This window comes from Drosophila yakuba, chromosome 2L, assembly GCF_016746365.2.
Source record: "Drosophila yakuba strain Tai18E2 chromosome 2L, Prin_Dyak_Tai18E2_2.1, whole genome shotgun sequence".
Classification (NCBI taxonomy): Eukaryota; Metazoa; Arthropoda; class Insecta; order Diptera; family Drosophilidae; genus Drosophila; species Drosophila yakuba.
The window spans coordinates 17,163,409-17,180,295 of NC_052527.2; the positions used below are offsets into that span (position 1 = coordinate 17,163,409).

The 16,887-nt window shown below is 43.8% G+C and overlaps 1 protein-coding gene across 4 annotated transcripts in view; it reads right to left on the reverse strand.

Annotated features, from left to right (window-relative positions):
* Window positions 1-767: 767 nt before the first annotated feature.
* The window catches only part of LOC6528602 (metabotropic glutamate receptor 2), an 84,853-nt gene continuing 68,733 nt past the window's right edge, over window positions 768-16,887 (reverse strand). For all 4 annotated transcript variants that reach the window (XM_039371075.2, XM_015198834.3, XM_002089609.4 and 1 more), the window contains exons 3-18: window positions 14,695-14,837; window positions 12,259-12,429; window positions 11,583-11,727; window positions 9,082-9,224; window positions 8,610-8,718; window positions 8,322-8,493; window positions 8,073-8,179; window positions 7,415-7,564; window positions 7,080-7,213; window positions 6,646-6,836; window positions 5,837-5,971; window positions 5,593-5,755; window positions 5,264-5,477; window positions 4,695-4,846; window positions 2,237-2,420; window positions 768-1,724 (exon numbers count right to left, since the gene is read on the reverse strand). In XM_039371075.2, the coding sequence (XP_039227009.1) occupies window positions 1,174-1,724; window positions 2,237-2,420; window positions 4,695-4,846; window positions 5,264-5,477; window positions 5,593-5,755; window positions 5,837-5,971; window positions 6,646-6,836; window positions 7,080-7,213; window positions 7,415-7,564; window positions 8,073-8,179; window positions 8,322-8,493; window positions 8,610-8,718; window positions 9,082-9,224; window positions 11,583-11,727; window positions 12,259-12,429; window positions 14,695-14,837 (2,864 nt within the window). In that variant the 3' untranslated portion in view covers window positions 768-1,173. The remainder of the gene's footprint in view (window positions 1,725-2,236; window positions 2,421-4,694; window positions 4,847-5,263; window positions 5,478-5,592; window positions 5,756-5,836; window positions 5,972-6,645; window positions 6,837-7,079; window positions 7,214-7,414; window positions 7,565-8,072; window positions 8,180-8,321; window positions 8,494-8,609; window positions 8,719-9,081; window positions 9,225-11,582; window positions 11,728-12,258; window positions 12,430-14,694; window positions 14,838-16,887) is intronic.

Genomic DNA, 16,887 nt, shown 5'->3' on the forward strand with positions numbered 1-16,887 from the left:
AACAAATATTAAACTATGCGTTTTCGGGGATAGCACATTTCAAGTTGAAAGCTGCTCCCAATTAACTTTAATACGAATTCACATCGAGGTGTCGCTACGACTAAAAAGATCTCCGTAAAATACCATACATATGTACACCTTAGTTGGACAACAATTAAATCTACCATGTTGATGGGCTCGAACAACACAATAAATGCAATTGTAATTGTTTTAACTAGCTGCTACATTGCAAAGGGGCTGAGTCCCAGCCCTTTTGGAACATAATTGCGCCCTCGAAAAGTCTCTTCATCCAGTGCTCACTGTACAGTGTTTGCCTCACTTAGCCTACAAGTTTCGTGTACTATTCAGATAGCTTGTAAGTTGCTTCGGTTGTAGAAAAAACATTTTTGAAATTATATCACATTTTCGTTTTTTTGTTTCTTTCGGAACGCTTTGAAACAACGCTTAGTAATCTAGATAAGCTTAAGTACTAAACACTTATTAATAGATTAAGGTTTACAAGTTATTTTAAATATATCTGTTTTACTCTTGTGCTGAAGTGTAAAATGGAGAAAAACATTTAGTTTTGAGAAGAGTTGCAAACATTTTTGATCAGCCGACTCTTACTTGGGACATTTACTTCAATTCGCTCTGTCCTCTTGGGTGTATGTTAAAATCTAAAGAAAGCCTCAGGCGTCGCAGAAATAGTTTCACTATTGAGATACGATGTTGTATCGCTATCGAGAAACCTACATTTATAGAAGAGCATTTAGACCAACCCAAACTCAAGCAAGTTAATAAACAAACAAACAAAGTAGTTGCTGTGTAATAAATACGCCTTCTAAGATCTGGAGATATTTCTATGGCACAGCAGCTCCCAATTCAGTCCCATCCTGGCACGCAAACCGTCCGATCCTGGGAAACCTTGGGTCAACAGACACCTTCGTCTACTTACGTATGGTGGTGATAATCTGGAGTCTCCGGTGGCAGCTAAACGGGAATTGCGGCGCGTTTCTTTGCCGCACTGCAGCTGCCCGTGCTGCCGGTGTCGCTGGAAGAGCTTTGTGTTCCTTGTTGCTGCTGCGGATGCTGCTGCTGCGAATGTTGCTGCTGCGGATGTTGCTGCTGCTGCAGCTCGGCTTGTTGTCGCTGCTGCTCCTTCAGCAGCTGCTGTTGCAATTGCTGTGCGTTTAGCTATAAGTTTGTTTGCAGGACCGGCGGGCGTTGACTCCCGTTTCCTTGCCCATTGCTGGGCGCCACGGACATGGTTTCGCTGACATTCCCCGTTGCCGAAGGAGTGGTTATTGTAGCCACCAGCGCCTCTGTTGTTGTTTCGCCAGTTGCCGCTGTTGTTGTTATGGTTGCTGCTGGGCCGCTTATGTGATTGTTAGTCGATGTGATGGCAAATGCCACGGCCGGCTGGCCATGTTGCCGCTGATTGATTTTATTATTGTTGGCTACGACTTGCTCCGTTGCCACATCGCCATCGTCATCGCCTTCACCATTGCTGCTGCTGTTGCTGTTGCTGTTGCTATTGCTACTACCATTGGTATTGCTATTGCCGTTGCCGTTGCCGTTGCCACTGCCCTTATCTGTGGGCGTGGTCGTGGCCGTTGTGGTATTGTTTGGCACATATTGATCGGCATATGGTATTTGATTGTACGCATTAATGTCCAGTGACGTGATTATACTAGAAATAGTCTGAGTGGCCATTTCGCACAATTTCTTCGTCTTCAGTGAGTTTTCTGTAAATTATGGTAAATTAAGAATTAAATGGAAAAAATATCTTGATTTTCTTTCCGATTCCAGACATTTTAAAATAATCTAAATAATTTAAATAAGTAATTAATCATAAAAAACAATAAAAAGGTATACCTTAGAGGTATACAGTCTAACGGAATTTATGGTAATATAATCGAAAAATTTCCACAAAAACTTAAAATATACGAATACAAGAGATAGGTCTAAGTACAGTTTTGCAAATGATTTATAAAATAATCTATTTTAATTGGTATAAATGAATGCCAAATACGATTAATAGCTTGTCAGGAGATAAAAAGAACTCACTTTCCATAATTTGATTAATTGTACGATAATAATTAATGAGACAAGCAAATGGTTTACCTCTTAATTGCACTATTCAACAGGAAATTACATATGTCAATAATAAGTTTGCTCGACACTAAATGTGTGTATTCTGTGCGCTACGTTTACCAACCGAGTTGAACACGTTAACCGATATCCCTTAATTACTGACCTGTGTTTGTGGGAGTGATATGCTTCTGGATCTTCTCCTCCTGGGCACAGGTGGCGGCGGTCACCACGGCGGCGGCCATCATGGACGAGGGTCCTGTGCCAGCGGTGCGGTGCATGTTGCCGTAGCGCGGCGGCATCATGCTCTGTCGCACGTTGCGCTCGGGGCGTATGAGTATTATGTACAGCTGCAAGGACACAAGCGTAAGGTCGGGTCAGAAAAGCAGTGCGTCTTTCCAATTAGGTTAATTTCCCGTCCGAGGGTCCGAGGCATTAATCGAATGCCCCATTGTGCGTAATGGCTATTTGGAGGCGATATCCAATTTCGTGGTTCCCCCAAGATGGCTTATCTTACGGCTTTGATTAGAAGTCAGTGCGTGACCTGCCACGCCCACTTCCAAGTCCCATTCCCATTCTCATTCCCAATCCGTATCCAAGTATTGTTAGCCACTTCCTACTTCGACGGCCAGCAGTAGTTGTGGTCCAAAGCAAAGGCCAACGACTTGGGCCAGTTACACAGAGAAGAAAGGCACGACTAAATAAAATTTTATTAAAGGATTAAATCATAATACCTTCTCGTAATTGTATGATAAATTTTGTTGCTTTAAATTTGTTGGTCAAATATTCTACACACCTATTTCCTTAAGTAACTTCTCTAATATAGTTTAGATTAAAATCAATTCTTGAAATGGCCACGTTACCCTGTCGCTCAGTGCCCTGATACTCCTCTTAAAAGTGGCACAAATTAAGATGCATCAATTAAACGCTGAGTGAAAATGTAGAGAAAATTGCGAGCAGTGCTCGTTTAAACTTGCAATGCGTTGTGTAGTGTTACGTAGACTGTACGGTGGGTCATTTCCGCAGAGCTTTGACATTGTTTGGCTGCCATTTGGACACCGCTTGTTATTGTTTTCACCGCAAACAAGCGCGGAAAGTTCGAAAACAAACTAAGGCAGAGCCGCGTGGCAGTCGGAAGGCGGAATGGCTGGCCACCTCGAGGAGCCTTTGTCCTCCGGAAGCAGGCGGGGCTGCCGGGACCTTTGTGCCCGGGCCGTAGTTTGTTGCCTCTTAGTGCGGTGATCCCCAGTTGTAGGGTATGCCGCATTCATGGCAGCCTTTTAGTGTTTTCCTTTTGCCAGACACCAGCAGTTGTAAATTGCATTTTTATGGCTGAGGGTGTACGGTGCGGTTCGTGTGCTTGTGCTCACTGTACTCTTTGCCGTGTGCGCATTACAGTGTGCCTTCCCCGGCACCAACCAACCGTGCATTAGGTGACATTTGATAGCGGACAGTTGGCCCGGTTAGCAGCCACAGGGCCAAGAAGTATGCTCCCCTCCGACATTTAATAATAGCCCTGTTCTGAGTGTTTACGGCTCTCCACCTGCCCGGCGTATTGTGCTACTTTGCACCCGGAATATGCAGACAGGCCATAAACTATAGCTTGCTCCGCTTCGAGACCAAGAACTATGACGTTTGCGATTGTGGGAGCCCTGCTCCGTTGCTAATCAAGTTTCTGGCTGATTTACTACTTCTACCTCATTGCTCTTTAATGGCGTAGACTGTTGGGAAAAGTCCTTTAAGGCACCTCAAAGTATTATATGAAAATCTTTGGATGGTAGGTAGAAGGTGTTTTCTTTTCAAATACAATTAACAGACTTTACATATTTGTCAATAGAACTTTGATTATCAGATCTTACATTCATGCTTGCAATAGTTATACAAAAAATAAACAAACAAGCTATTTGACATTTTCTTTTAAAAAATGCAAACAAATCCCCTTCTTTTTGCATTTCACATTGCTGGCAAAGTTCGTGTTTCTGTTTAATGAAGTTATCAGTGCTTGAATGTAAACATCTTCCCCATCTTAATATGGGGTAAGCAGCTCCTTCATCCTGCTGCATCATCTAGTCCATGAACTCAACTGGCTGACTATGTTTGGCTTGTCTGGCAGTTTACTTGCATCTTAATGGCTAATAGCAGGGCGTATTAAAAAATATGTTGGCATAAAGGCAGCGCGCCTTTGGAGGAGATCATGACCGGTTCAGCACCGTGGGAGGACGTGGCCTGTTGACATTTAAGCTTCTTCCTGGGGGATCATTATGAAATGGCCAAGGACCAAGGACTATGGAGCAAAAGAAAGAGTGGACATTAAAAGCAATATGGTTGGAAGCAACACATCGCCATTGGTGCAGTCCGTTGTTGAATTACCAAACCCTTGGCTCCCGGCTGTCATCATCTTCCGTCTTATTGCATTTTAATGAACCACTCGTACCTGCTTCCGGAATAAACGGAATGAAATGAAATAAGTCGCCGATGGCTGCTGCATACAGCGGCACCCAAAATCATTCAACGGTCGCCAGATAAATACGCAATAATTAATGCATAACGCAATTACCAATCAATTTACAGAGAACGTGATCGGAGAGCCCAACCCTCTCCCCCTCCCAACTACCCGGACTCACCTTGGGCGAGAAGAGACAGGCAATGGTCACGCTGGCGGATAAGCTGATGGTCACCGACATGCTGGTGATGCGGAGTGGGACGTGGTTGGCGGTACCGAAGTAGAGCGGCACAAAGGCCAGCCAAATCACACAGGTCGTGTACATGGTGAATCCTGAAAGAATAGGATTAGGTAATCAATCTAAATGCCCAATTATCGGTGGGATAGTTTCAACATTATAAAATATTTCTGTATAAGGACGATACCATGCGTAAAATATTAAGGAAAAAATATTTCATTGGTGTGTATTTTTTCAGAAATAACCAAATTAAACAGTGTCGTACTATGCAATACACATAACTAAATAGTGATAAGTGATATAATGATACGATATTCACAAGTGTTGATATTTTCCGCACTAAATAAACTAGTTAATAATATTGCTGCTGTAATGAACCAGGCTATACTGAAAGCATACAAATCCAGGACTGATTTTCTGTTTGGATGTTGCATTGTGTACAGACCCGTTCAAGACAGAGCCAATTACTCGGAATTATAGCACTTATGGAAATAAAAAGCTCAATTACTTACCAATATGCTTCGATTCGTTAAAAGCCTCCGGAATCTTTCGCGTGAGCACCGCGTAGACCGTGCAAATAACAATCAGGAAGATTGGGTAGGAGAACGCAATCATGTAGGAGGCGTCGATGTACGAGTCGCAGACGAGCAGATTATCCTCGCGTGTGGGATAATGATGCATGGCATGTGATGGCGCAATTACCATCCAAACGCCGTTGATGAGTATCTGCGAATGGAGTGAATGGAAGGAATGACACGGAGTCACCGTCGGGCATCCCGATCCCACAACGCCGCGTGGGTCGCCGCCAGGAGCGCCGCCAGACCGACCACTCCGCACTTACCTGCACACTAACCAGGCACGCACAGATTACCAGCTGGGACTTGGGACTAATGAAGGAGGGCCGCTTGGCGGACTGTTTGCCCGCTTTGAAGATCCGTGCAATGCGATTCGTTTTGGTCAACAGTGCCGCATACACGACCGTGAAGCAGAAGCCCACACCGAACCTGCGGGAAAGCGGAAAAGGGGAAAAGCGGGAGTTGAGCAGGAAAATTCGCACGCATCATCTCGGCAATTTGCACACTCACCGCTGAATGGCACACACAATGTTGGTTGGCTTCAGAACCAGGGCAAAGGTGACACCGTAGCACATGAAAATCCCCGCCAGCAGGATGTAGCTCAGCTCCCGCCCAGAGGCACGCACTATGGGCGTGTCGTTGTGCCTGTGGGGTGGAAAGTGAAGGAGGGAAAGGCGTTACTTTAGTTTCAAACTTCCGACGACGTTTTCTTCCGCCAATTACTGCATCATTTTTATGTCTCTGCTGGTCAACTTTGTGGCGAAGTTTGCCCGGAAAGGGTGAAACTTTTTAATTGCTTTCCACATCCATACAAGCGCACAGTTATGTGCCAATAAATACACGCAAAGAAACACTAATCAATCAGGAGTATAATTTATTTGCCTTTTGGAGTTCCACTGGCTGGGAAAAACTCCCTAGTGAAATGTCTTTCATGTTTATATTAGGTATAACCACAAAGACGACTGACTAGACGACGACTATCAGATACCCGTTACCGTATCCACACATTAAAAATGGTTAACAAAATTGGCATTAACCAGCTGTTTTAGATTTTTACGGCAACTCTTGTTTAACGTTCATCACACTACAAGAAAATATTTGGTTTTCTCCTATTGAAACCAATCATACTAATATCGTACTGATACTTGATGCGTTTTTCAATTTTCAATTGCAAATTTCTTGATTAAATGTTCTCTAAAGGATATGGCATTAACCAGCTGTTTTAGATTGTTTTATTAATAACACTGAAACTAGCTCATTTTCATCTTAGCGAAAGTGATTTTTTTAACCCGCTTTCTCGCGGTGTATGCACTGCTCACCTGACAAACACGCCCATGACGAAGAGCGTTACCAGGATGCCGGTCGCACTGAACGCCATAGCCCCGATGGCCCAGGCGGACTCCGGTCGCAAATATATCTCGGGGATGGGGCGGCAGTATTGCTTGTGGGCGTCGGGAAGAGTGCCCAGCTTGCACAGCTTGCAGTGGGTCTCGTCATCCGGGTGGCGGATCTGCAATGGACGCACCGCACAAAGGAACACTTGATAAATGGATGGGGCGAGCACAAAGGCGGCGTGTTTGCCATTCAGTTGCAGCCCTTTCAGGCCTGATGGCTTAATTGTTTCTGCCTGCTAGTCCCCATTTTTCCCATTTCCGTCAACGCGTTAGTTCCGGAATAATTCACTTGGCGCAACATTTCAATCTATTCGAAGGGCCGACAAATAAATTACTGGCCCCAGATGGGCTTCACTTACTTGATAGGTTGTGCAATTGAAGCAGTGCCAGCAGCAGCTCTCGCCTTCCACGTACTTCTTGGCCTGGCCCACCAGACAGGGCAGGCTGCAGACGGACTCCGGCGGCTTGGGACTCAGCCGCTTGAACTTCACCTCTGGGGCAGCGGGATAATGAAATCAAAATTAGTCATGGAGGGGAGCAGGAATGCATCTTGGTCAGCTCCCGAACACATTAGGTTACAGGAGACAGAGGATGTATGGATGATCAAGTATCTAGCATGTTTTTAGGGATTCTTCATTGATTCTTTTTAGTATTTCCCCCTGTCCCCTGACTCATAGAAGATGCTGTATCTTACCTGACATGTTGAGGCGCAGCTCGCCCTCGGTGTACTCGCCCACCTTGACCCAATGGTACTGTCCCGCCTGGGACTGCTTGAAGTGTATGATGTTGTACCGGGCCGGACCGTCGCCGTTCCCGTCGAAGCGGAACTCGTCGCCGCTGAGGCCTGCGGAGGGATTGATTGAATAGGAGTTAAATGGGTTTATGGTTTCACGCCTGCCAGAGACGACTTCGCCGGTTTTGCCGCTTTGCCGCTTTGCCGCTTTGCCGCTTTTCCGCTCGCCCTATCAGAAAATTGACAATCTGCGCTAGTCAGTCAGAGCCTTTGGCTGCCGGCCGTCCGTCTGTCTGTGTAATTTATTGAATTTCAATCGAGTTCAATGACGATGACAAGCAAGTCAATTTTCCACTCGAAAGCATGGCCAATGCGCCTTGTAGCACTCTCGCAGGCTGAGATATGCCAGTGTGTGGGTGGAACTACAAGGACGGGCTGGCAGGAAATTTCCACTTAAGCTATGTGTGCTACACTTGCCGACTGAAGGAACTAAGCGAGAGCAAAGGGACTTGAGCCTGTCTGGCATTTGGTTTCAAGAATCGCCGAGAATAGTTTTTCCGTTAATTTGACTTGGTTTTATCCCGCACAAGTGGATACACGGCTTTTATTTCTCACTCACCCTCAAACTCCACTTTACGCAAATATTTGAGCAAATCTGCACCCTTCGTCGGCTTCATGGCCTCGCATAGCGAAGGACCTCCGCCGCACAGGTCGCGGTGCATGTCCCTAAGGGGAAGAAATTTCATTACAAGTTATTTGACTTAACCTCTTAGCTTAAGTAAACTTAAAGGAGTAATGAAATGTACTATTATTTTCATAACACGTTTAAAATTTAACTAGGTTGTTTTCGAAACAAGCGCAATTGTACCTCAGGGCGTAGGCAAATGCCATCACTGCATCGCTGACAAACTGCAGCTGGTCCTCGAAGTCTGTATTCTGCCGTGAAAGGCGCTCCTTTTTGGTGCACTGTTTTGTGTAGTTATTGTACGGGGTGCTTGTGCTGCCGGGATATCGGCATTGGAAGTGATCCTCCCAGAATTCTGAAACCAGGATAAGTGTTTAGTGAAAGGTTATACAAGAAGTCCTTATATAAGTCACTGATATCAGAGCACTGATATATGAGCACAGCTTCAATTTTAATCGCTTATCCACTTACCCACGAACCAGGGATTGCGTTGGTTGTTCTCCACCGTCAAACCGAGGAAGTACTCCTCGAACCCGCGCACTGGATTCGCCTGCGGCTGCACAGACAGCGTGCCTTCCACCTGTTGATGACACCAAGACACACGCGGCGTATACTTAATGAACTTAATCAGAGAGGAGGTCCATTTCAGCCATTTTTGGGCTTGAAGGGCCTAGACAAATTAATTAGCCTCGCACAGACGTACGATTAATTCAAATTGAAGCATAATTCATCATGGGAAAGGGCGTGCGAAAGTGTTCTTTCGGCCGCCATCATTTATAATTTTTTGGTTATCATATAATGGGGCTTGGCCCTCGTATGTTCGTGAGTATATTGTCAAAATCCGGACCATTAATCAAACCTAGTTGTTCTGCCCAGTTAGGCTCATAATTTCCGGCTGGCGGTAACTGGCCTGTCATCCAGTCTAACGAAATAGTTCACCTACCTCCGGCTCGTAGTCGTCGGACACCAAATTCCGGGCACTCCAGCCATCGGATCCGATCCAGGAGAAGGAGCCGGTTGCATTCGCCCGGCGCACCGCCCGCATCACTTGCCGCACCTCCTGATCCGATCCGAAGATAATGGCCCCTGGACAGCGGCGGATAATAGATGGGAAAGGAGAAAGGAAGAGATTTATTTTAATTGCAATCAATAGTGAATGAGCGGCTTTTGTGCGCAAAAGAAAACAATCTTCTGCTGCCAACTGCTCTTGTGTTCTGCTTTCCGACGGCAGCTCTTTCATTGGTGGCTTAAAGTTTTGTACAGATTTAAATGACAGCCCATTGTCTCGCTCTCAATATTAATTACGCAAGTGCTGTATAAATTAAGCGGGGTTACTTCAGCTGCAATGGGTGAAATAGGTCTTTAAAAGTCTGCAATCACTTTTTCAGACGTTCTCCATATGACGCATCTTTACTCTAAATATTTATATAGCTTGCCAAGGTATTTCTCTTCAATTTGCAAGAAAAACAATACTTTAATTGGCCCCAAGAAGCGAGCAGTACGTCCACAAAGAGTATGGAGATATCATTAGAAAAACAACGTTCACAATGGCTAATTGGCAAAGCCGACACCTTGGTCGCTTGTGGTCTTGTGAATGGAGCTCAGGGTCCTAAAAATACCCCATGGTTGGGTGGTCACCAAATTTTCCCCAAGCTTTCGGCCCTTTTTGTTTTGGACTGGAAAAACTTGTTTAGCTGAAGCTGTCACTTCTTAACGGCCCGCCCAAGAGAGCCTTTGTCTTGGCCATAATTTTTTGCCCCTTCAACATGTCCCGGTATCGATTTGCCACTGCTGCTCCGCCACTCGAAGCGGGAAGAGGGAATCTCATTCAAAGGCAGCAGCGGAGACAACGGGAAAACTTGTCGATACTTCTGTGAAGTGAATGATATTTTCCTTGTATTTTCACTTTGCCTGAGACATGCACTTGAGCGGCTTCACCGTACACAGTAGCCTGTGTGTACCAGGCGAGCAGCACGGATATTCTTAGCAGGGATATCAAATTTAATTTAAGAGCCCACTCGGCAGGAGGATATTTATGCAGATGAGGGGGAAACTTTAAAGCCGGGGCAGAAAGTGATCTAAAACGGGTGGGGAGCGGCCATGTCCTGGTTGAAATCGCATCAGCTTGGCACATCGGCGATAAAAAGGAAAAACATGTCATCCCCGCCCACATTCCATTTAGCTGTGTGGGGATCCGAACACGCGTAAAGTTCACCCCTGGCGGCAGTTACCAGCCGCAGTTACGGATCCGGAAGGGCATCATTTTTCAGGGACCCAACTGGAGCCCCAACCAGAACCAGGAGCAGAATCAGAATCAGAAGCAGAAGCAGTGCCAGAACCCTCGATATGCAAAATTAAACAACTGATGCCAGGGAAAATACTTTGTCAAATTGATTAATCGTTGCGAGGCAGCGCCCTGTAAGCGGCGTCAAATCACAAATCACAATAAATAATGGTGGCGGAGGAACCCTTTTCTTGGGTGGCGGACTGGGCGGACGGGGCCGACTGCTTTACGACTCCTGATGGCGCATTTATGTAAATCAAAAATTGTTTGCCAGACAAAAGTCAATTGTTATTGGTCGACCCGTGTGCTTTTTATTGGCGGGCACGACCCTGCTATTCTTCACCCTTTCGAGGGGCTGACTAATGATATACGCAAAGCTGCAGGCGGTAATTATTTTTAATTTATATTTCTTTTTGGCGTCTGCGACTGGCAGCCGATTCATATTCGACAGGGCAACGCAAAATGTTAAAAGTCAAATTGATTGACATTTTATTTTTGTTTATCTCGCTGCTCAATCGCACCATTGGCGCAGATTTGGGCAATGCCATGTGGAAAAATCGTTCTCATTTAGATTGAAAAATCGTTCCAATATATTTGAACTTGTCCAACCCTGACTGGAATTTTTAATTGCTTGCCATGTCGAATAGGTGGTGTCATTCATCAGAACTCGGGGACGTGAAGAACTCTTAGCTTTTTGTGCACGGACCACTGTCCATTGACAGTGGTTTCATTTCTGGCCATAACAAATACACACTTTTTTGCACCACTACGGCATGGGACGTATCAGGTTGCCCACTTCTGGGCGACTATCTCTCAATTTATTTGCAAATAACTTTTTCCGTTTGTTTTGTCGTGAACTTTTTAATTTCCCGCTGGGACAGATGGCACAACGGCGCGCTGGCGAGGGAGTTTTAAATATTTTCATTTAATTTGCGCAATTTCCGTCGTCCACCCAAAAATCCTAGCATAGTTCCCGACTCCGGATCGCATTCAATTGGCGGGCGTTGCGAAGGGCTTGCCCTTCGCATTTGCACTGCGCCTTCGCTTTGACATTTTTATTTTAAATTGCATTTTGACTGGCACACTGCAGTCGCTGTTCTGGCTGGAAATGCACTTCCCTCCTCCGCATTTCCCCCTCTCACCACTCCCCCTTTACGTACCTCGGGCCCGCGGCTTCGTCAGCAGCTTCTGCACAATATTGTCGTAGGCGATGTCCTCGGCCACTCCCGAATCCTTCACCAGCTTCTCCTTGATGGCAATACAAATGTTATGGCGTGCCAGGAGCTCCTCCAGTTCCTCGAAAGCCTGAAAACAAGTGCAGTGTTGCTGAGCAATGAAAACGCATGTGGTGGCAAGGGTAAAATGTTTACGCAGGTAAGGGCACTTAAAATGTATACCGTTTACACTGCAAGCGTTTGATGATATCAACATATGATAATGGAGTGCTGCTTAAGATTTTAAATGGTACTTGGTGTTATTTTGAAGTGCCACTGTTAAAGGATTAATAGTCAAATTAGGTAAAATTAAGAAGTACAAAGTACATCTACTTAGAACTAGCTCTTTAAAGACGCGGATATGTGAATGCCTGAAACTTATTAAACGCTTTTCAATGGTGATATAAAATGTCACCTTCCCACGGATGTTTGTTCCTATAGGCTTCAGAAATTGCACCACATATAGTTATACAACAAACCAAAATGGAGCAATATACACAATATATTTGAACAATTTGAACCATTTTTTTAAACCCAGAACTCCAAATTCTTAAAACCAATTTTTCGACCATTGATGCCCTCCCTTCTATTTTAATCACAGTTCCATAGAAAACACACCCACCTTGATTCCGTAATTGCTCTCCTCGTAGATAATCGAGACGTAGCTCCATCCCATCCTCTTCACAATCTCCACCATGGCCTTCACCTGGTAGTGATCCGAGGGAATTGTGCGGGAGAAGTACTCGAACCGCTGTTTGTTGCTCAGCTCGGGGCTGGTGGAGAAGTATGACACCTGGTTGGAAAAAATGGAGGGAAAATGTTTTAGTTGGAAACGCTATTGCTTGGGTGGCACGAAGTAGCCAGTGTGTTATTTTATGTAGCAACCCTTTTCACTTTAAGGTTTGCCATTTAATTTTCATATTTTTTCTCATACGTTCTGGGTTCTCGCTTCTGCCAAAGTTTTTCACTCATATTTTCCCGCTTAAGCTGTTTTCCAAAAACCACAAACAATGCTGCTTTCATCTGAAAACATCAGCTGGCATTACCTTGCGAAACCCAAAGCTGTGGCAGCTGCAGTGGAAGGCCAACTGCGGGAACCTGGCCAAAGCCAGGAAACCAATTTCACGCACATATAAACCGTTTTGTTAGAGGAGGATTCGCCCACAAACACTTGGGCCAGGAACTAAGTGCATCCTGAGGCAAATCGTCGATGGCGTGACAAGTCAACTGCAAGTGTTTAATGAACTACTTGGCTTCTAATTAAGTGTCATTACCATTAGTCAACAGTTTCTGCTTAAGTGCTTGATTGCTTGTCAAATGCTTATGACATGACAGACATTGCAACTCATACCAGTCTTTTTGCTGTATCTAATTTTCCTATGGTTTACAACATTCTCAGTTTCATTTAATCAGAAGGATTTCAGTCTTTCAAGCGCGTTTAATGCGCCACATCACAGCAAATGATTGCGAAGCTTTGAGTTTGTTGACTTTTGATAATTGACTCTCTCGATGCAAATATTTACTTTTATTCAAGAAAAAAAATGCTGAATAGCTTGCTGTAAAATGCAAGTGCCGTTATTGAACACATAAAAACCAAATATAATTTTTTTACTATAGGTGTAGGTACTAGTACATACCACGAATGTTTTTATCTTTTTTACAGATAAATAATATTTAATATTTGAATAACGATTTACTTTAACACAGCAACTTATGACGATGGCATTTTTTCTTGAAACGGAAAAGACTGCACTGCTTTATTCGAGCATTTAAAATATTGTTATCCAAACGTAGATAAGCCATAAAATATTGCATGTGTGGAATTTTCAGCTGCATTGTCATTCGTATTTGTCCTTGCCAACATTTTGCATTGCAACCAATTTCCGCTAAGCCTAAATGAAACTCACTAAGTCGCTATCGACCAGAAATTTGAATTGCAGAGCACACAAAATTTGTTGGAAAGTGCTGTTTATGCGAAGCCAGCAAGAAATCCACGCGTGCAAACGAAATGCAATCAAATGTTTATTGCTGATTTATGAGGTCCTTTCGGGACGATAGCTGGGCCTGCATGGAACGGCTGCTGCTCCTTCGACTGGCACTTCATGTGCGTTTAATGGCATCCATGTAGTACACAGCGCATACATATATATATTGAGAAGGTATCTGGCAGTCGGACGGCGGCAGTTGGCTACTTAGTTATTGTCGCGTTGTTGACTTTTGGCTCCAGCTCACGTAGTTGGAGCAGCCGAACCGTGCACTCAATCTCCTTCAACTTCCAGCACGTGATTCGTGCAGGCACTCGGAGAATGATATATTCCTTCCTGAATCAGAAATGGATATTAGCTTGTGGCGCTTTTTTCCGAATTAGTCACTACATGAAAAATATTTAAAAAAATGCAATCTTCTGAGATATGAGAAAAGTTAGAACATGCCACAATTATATACCCGTTGATCGTATATATTAATTATATAAACGGAGCATTCATTAAAAAGTTTTTAGTAATGATATAACCGCTTTGCTTTGCTGTTTTAAAATCTCCATCTCCATCTGTTCTCAACTATAGCGTTCTTACTTATTTCTTTTTATTATGGTACCAAAATTATAGTTTATTATTAAGATATCAAAGTTAATTAAGCATAAACTAAAAAAATTATATTAGTTTTGATGATTGCTGAGAGTCTCTTCATGGAAGGAAACACTATTTACCCCAGAGGCTTTTGTTTTAGTGTGACTGAACACATTTCTTTTGCAACTGCTGCACTTTGTTCCTCTCGTTTGCCTGCGGTACTCGACTAATTTAGTGGCACGTGCAGACACTTAGGAATCGGTAAGGCGAACCCAAAGTCCTGTCAACCATTACAACAGTTACCATGTGGCTTCAGGAAATTTTAATTACGAACTGGGAGAAACTTTTGTTGGCCAAATGAACGTATACATGTAGCTGCGAGCATAAAGCGAAATCTGAACTAAAAACAAAAAGGACTGCCCTTTTTTGCCATGACCTTTTGACATCGCACGTATAGCCCCACAGTTAGTGATCGCACAATAGAAACTCACCTGGGGAATTCGGAATAACCGCAATAAATTGGCAACTTGTATGGATGTGACCGAGGAGGCGGCACCCACCACCCCCGAGATGACCTTGCGCACTTGAGTCTTGTTGCAGTGATACTCCGCGTCATCTATGTTGCTGATGGACCCTGAAAATGTAAACATCGAGCAATAGTTGAGCAGTTTTGTTTATATTGTGCCGATAAAAGTGATTTTCACCCAAAATTCCAATTATTTAAAAGCATTTATATTGTAGCTAGTTTTTCACCTGTAGGTGACACAATTCAATGCGTCTTTATTTTTCGGCCACCTACATCGGACCATTTTAATTTCATTTTATTTTGTTGCTGAAGAGTTGGAAATAATGTACAAAACTGATTAAAATGCTCATGTGTGCAAAATTAAATACGGCTCTCACAACTTTTAATCCACAAAATAGCATGTTTTTAGATATTTCTATTTTTCTATAAAATTGTTGAATTTATTATACCCGTTACTCGTAGAGTAAAAGGGTATACTAGATTCGTTGAAAAGTATGTAACAGGCAGAAGGAAGCGTTTCCGACCATATAAAGTATATATATTCTTGATCAGGATCAATAGCCGAGTCGATTTGGCCATGTCCGTCTGTCCGTCCGTCTGTCCGTCTGTCCGTCTGTCCGTCTGTCCGTCCGTCTGTCCGTCTGTCTGTCCGTATGAACGTCGAGATCTCAGGAACTACAAAAGCTAGAAAGTTGAGATTAAGCATACAGACTCCAGGGACATAGACGCAGCGCAAGTTTGTCGAATCATGCTGCCACGCCCACTCTAACGCCCACAAACCGCCCAAAGCTGCCACGCCCACACTTTTGAACTATGTTTTAATATTTTTTCATTTTTGTATTGGTCTTGTAAATATCTATCGATTTGCCAACAAACTTTTTGCCACGCCCACTCTAATGCCCGCAAACCGCCCAAAGCTGCCACGCCCACACTTTTGAAAAATGTTTTGATATTTTTTCATTTTTGTATTAGTCTTGTAAATTTCTATTAATTTCCCAAAAAACTTTTTGTCACGCCCACTCTAACGCCCACAAAGCGCCAAAAACCGTCAGTGTTGCAGACTCCCCTTCGCACTTTCACTAGCTGAGTAACGGGTATCAGATAGTCGGGGAACTCGACTATAACGTTCTCTCTTGTTTTTTTCATTTAATTTTTCTCCAGTTTCCCTTCTACTAGCTAGGAAACGGTTATCAGATAGTCGGGAAACTCGACTATAGCATTTTTTCTTCCTTTCATGTTATAATTATATAATTATATACACACACATTAATCATAGAAAGTTTCTTTCAAACTTAAACCTTTTATGCAAAATGCCGCACTTAGCAACCTGAGCAGCTGCAGAAAGTCTCCTCTACGAACTTTAAAGGCCCCACGTTAGCGCCTTAACGCGAAACTTAACCAAATTCCCAAGTGAGTAGCCCACTACTATCAAGTTATCAAGTCTTACCCGCAGCTGTGCTTAAGTGAAAATTAATTACCACTCCGCCACGGATAGTGGCTTTATTTTGGCCATACAATCGATGCCCAACTAGATTATTATTAACCAAATACACACGACTTTGGATCGGGTGGAGGAATGTTTGTGCGGGCGAAGTGGGGCAGCGCCATAGTTTACGGCCTGCCTAATCCTGTCAATATAATTCAGTGACTTGGAAAATTATATTTTTCATACGTCACACGCAACAAAGACAGAGACGGAAATGTAGGGGCGAAAGAGATAGAGAGGAGCACAGCACGTCGCTCAAATAAATCCTTGCCGCGCACATAAATAATGAAATTATGGAGATTAGAAAGTGTTCTGAGACGATGACAAGGATGCTGGCTCTGTGCCCAATTGATTATGGATCGTTGGTTGACTGGTGACTATGTGTGAGTGTGTGTGTGTGTGTGTGCGCACTGAGTGTGTGCGCCTCTTTGTTGGCCCGATAAAAGTAATAAGCGGCATTTTGTGTGCCCTTGATCTTCTTCCCTCGCTATCCTTGCGACGAGGCTATCTCAAGCCCTGCCGTTTTGTCTTAAGGGAATTATGCATATTAGTAGGCGAGGGAGATCCCAACCTTACACAGGAAATCCCATAATTTATTTATTAATTTAGTTTATTAATGAAATTTATATCTGGGGGATGTTGATTCATGCAAGAGAGTCGAGCAGCCACTTT